General features: G+C 39.6%; 1 protein-coding gene across 1 annotated transcript in view; it reads left to right on the top strand.

The window, feature by feature from the left end:
- Window positions 1-2500, top strand: part of fras1 (Fraser extracellular matrix complex subunit 1) — a 100360-nt gene that overhangs the window by 72207 nt on the left and 25653 nt on the right. Inside the window, exons 38-40 of the mRNA XM_030766344.1 lie at window positions 281-432; window positions 1159-1321; window positions 1645-1777. Of these exons, the coding sequence (XP_030622204.1) occupies window positions 281-432; window positions 1159-1321; window positions 1645-1777 (448 nt within the window). The remainder of the gene's footprint in view (window positions 1-280; window positions 433-1158; window positions 1322-1644; window positions 1778-2500) is intronic.

Raw genomic sequence — 2500 nt, 5'->3', positions numbered from 1 at the left:
AACTATACCAAACACACTAAACTGTACTGAACACACTAAACTAAACTATACCAAACACGCTAAACTGTACTGAACACACTAAACTAAACTATACCAAACACGCTAAACTGTACTGAACACACCAAGCAGCATTTTCCCCTCTACACTTATTTTGACTCATTGCCAATTCGTGGTTTAACTGCCCAGTTTCTACTCAAAAATGATTTGATGACCACATGGCGTGGTTTGTAAGGCGTCGAGCATCAAACTTTCACAATTCCATGTTTACGATTGCTTTAAGGATGACACCTCTCCGGACGAGAAGATCCACATCCAGCTGGTGTCAGTGCCCATGTACGGAATCCTGACCAGAACCAACTCTCAGTCAGACCATGAGGAACTGATTGAGTATTCTTCCTTCACGATGCAAGACGTCAACTTACACAAGATACGGTACTGTCCAAATGACAAACTTAACCTCATATGGTCAGCAAGATTCGCACTTTTTTTAAAAAATGTTTTTTAGCATTAGGAAAAATTCAATGGGCTCATTAAGGAAAATCCATAAAGCAGGAAGGGTCAGATGAGGACTCGTTACTCATCTCCTGGCTAATTTGGCTGTGAGCGTGAGATCGTGTTAAATTAGCCCTTTGGCCTGGCTAATTGCTCGAGAGTTCCCGTCTTTTCGTACTTCTGAGTGTCCTGAGGAGAGTAAAACCCAGAAACCATCAGCTGTTCCCTCATTTCTCTCTCTGATTGGCCTTAATGAGATTAGAAGCACCAAAGAAAACAGCCCTGAGGGTAGAATTTCATCTGGAAATAGCATATCTTGTTTGATAGAGTAATCCGTAGAGTCACTGTACTGAGTGGTAATGCTTGATGCTTAATGCTTATCTTAATCAAAACTTGTTTGAGTAAGATAATCTAGGCGCAAATCTACCTAAATATTTTATTAGCCAGTGTTATTTAGCTGTACTTTTAGACTGCCAAAGTTAGGATTAGGCTAATCTCCATGGGTTTAGTCAACCATTCATTTATCGAGAGCCTGTCAAACCAAATAATAGTCATCTCAAAGTCTGAATGTTGAATGTTTTTTTTCCCCCTTGAATAAGGGAAATATCTGAAATGCTGAATATGAATTGGTCAGGGAGACAACGATCATTTTATTGTTTGAAACAGATACATCACTTCATTTGAAACTGGAGACCAGCCTGTTACCGATATCTTCCATTTCATCGTCTATGATGATGACAACAATCGCCTTGACAACCAGATGTGTACCATCACCATCACATCCAAGCAGAGGCAGCCACCCATAGTCACAGTCCGCAGTGGGATTAAGGTAAGGGCACAGGAAGAGGTCCCATCCTGTCCTTCTCTTGTTTTCACAAGGTTGTCCTAGTTATTGTACAACACTACAAAACAAAAAAAACTCAGAGTTCAATTCTAACTCAAATGCAAAGGGTCTTTTTTTGCCAGAATTAAGACAGCTGTTTCATATTTGTGATGTTTTGATTTATAAAATGAAGTAACACTTGCTGGCAGTCCATTAGACTAAACTTTTTGAAGCTTTTTTTTTTTCATTACTCAAAATAAGCGTCATGCAGTCGTACACTGGAGATCTTGATATCACTTTGATATCAACCCGGGATGTTGTGTTTGTAGGTTCAGGAAGGGGGCAGGGTCCAGCTGTCGGCCAATCACATCATAGCGTCTGATCCGGACACGCCAAAAAAAGACCTCCTGGTTTGGCTGATCAACCCACCTAAATATGGCTTCATTGAAAACACAAAACATGGTGAGCGAATAAAAAACAGCATTTTTGATTTTGTTTTTGTTTTTGCTTTTTTCTTTTTCCTATTGTTTTTTTTTTTTACATGTGCAATGTCCTCTCTGTCTAATACGAGAGTTTTCTCACTTCGTCAAAAAGTTCTCTGGCCGGACGCAATACTTTTTGAGATCCGTGTATAATCGCTTTCCGAGGAGGACTTCTGTGCTGTTTTTGTAGTCATGAATAAAAAAAAAATCACTTCTCTCTTTTTTTTTTTTAATGTGGAAATGAGTATTGCTGTGAAAATCAGAGAGGGCTGGTCGTTGATATTCACTGAGAGACAAGAATGAAAGCGAAATAAAGCCTATTGAAGGGTGAATATTTTTACCACGGTTGAAAGCGAGACCCACTTTTCTTTCCTGTGCAGTGGCATTACAGCGGTTCCTTTTTTTTTTTGGTCTGGGCTCTCTAATTTACACTTTTAGAAGTCATAGTTCAGTTCTCCTCAAATGTGCAACTCTTCTGTCTCAAAACTGCTCTCTTTAAAAAATCTCTATCTCTCTATCTCTCTCTCTCTCTCTCTCTCTCTCTCTCTCTCTATCTCTCTCTTTCTCTCTATCTATCTATTTATCTCTCTCTCTCTATCTATCTGCCTGTCTGTCTGTCTGTCTATCTATCTATCTATCTATCCATCTGTCTGCCTGTCTGTCTGTCTGTCTGTCTGTCTATCCGTCTGTCTGTCTGTCTATG

Source organism: Chanos chanos, chromosome 1 (assembly GCF_902362185.1).
Source record: "Chanos chanos chromosome 1, fChaCha1.1, whole genome shotgun sequence".
Classification (NCBI taxonomy): domain Eukaryota; kingdom Metazoa; phylum Chordata; class Actinopteri; order Gonorynchiformes; family Chanidae; genus Chanos; species Chanos chanos.
This window is presented reverse-complemented; position numbering and strand designations above follow the sequence as displayed.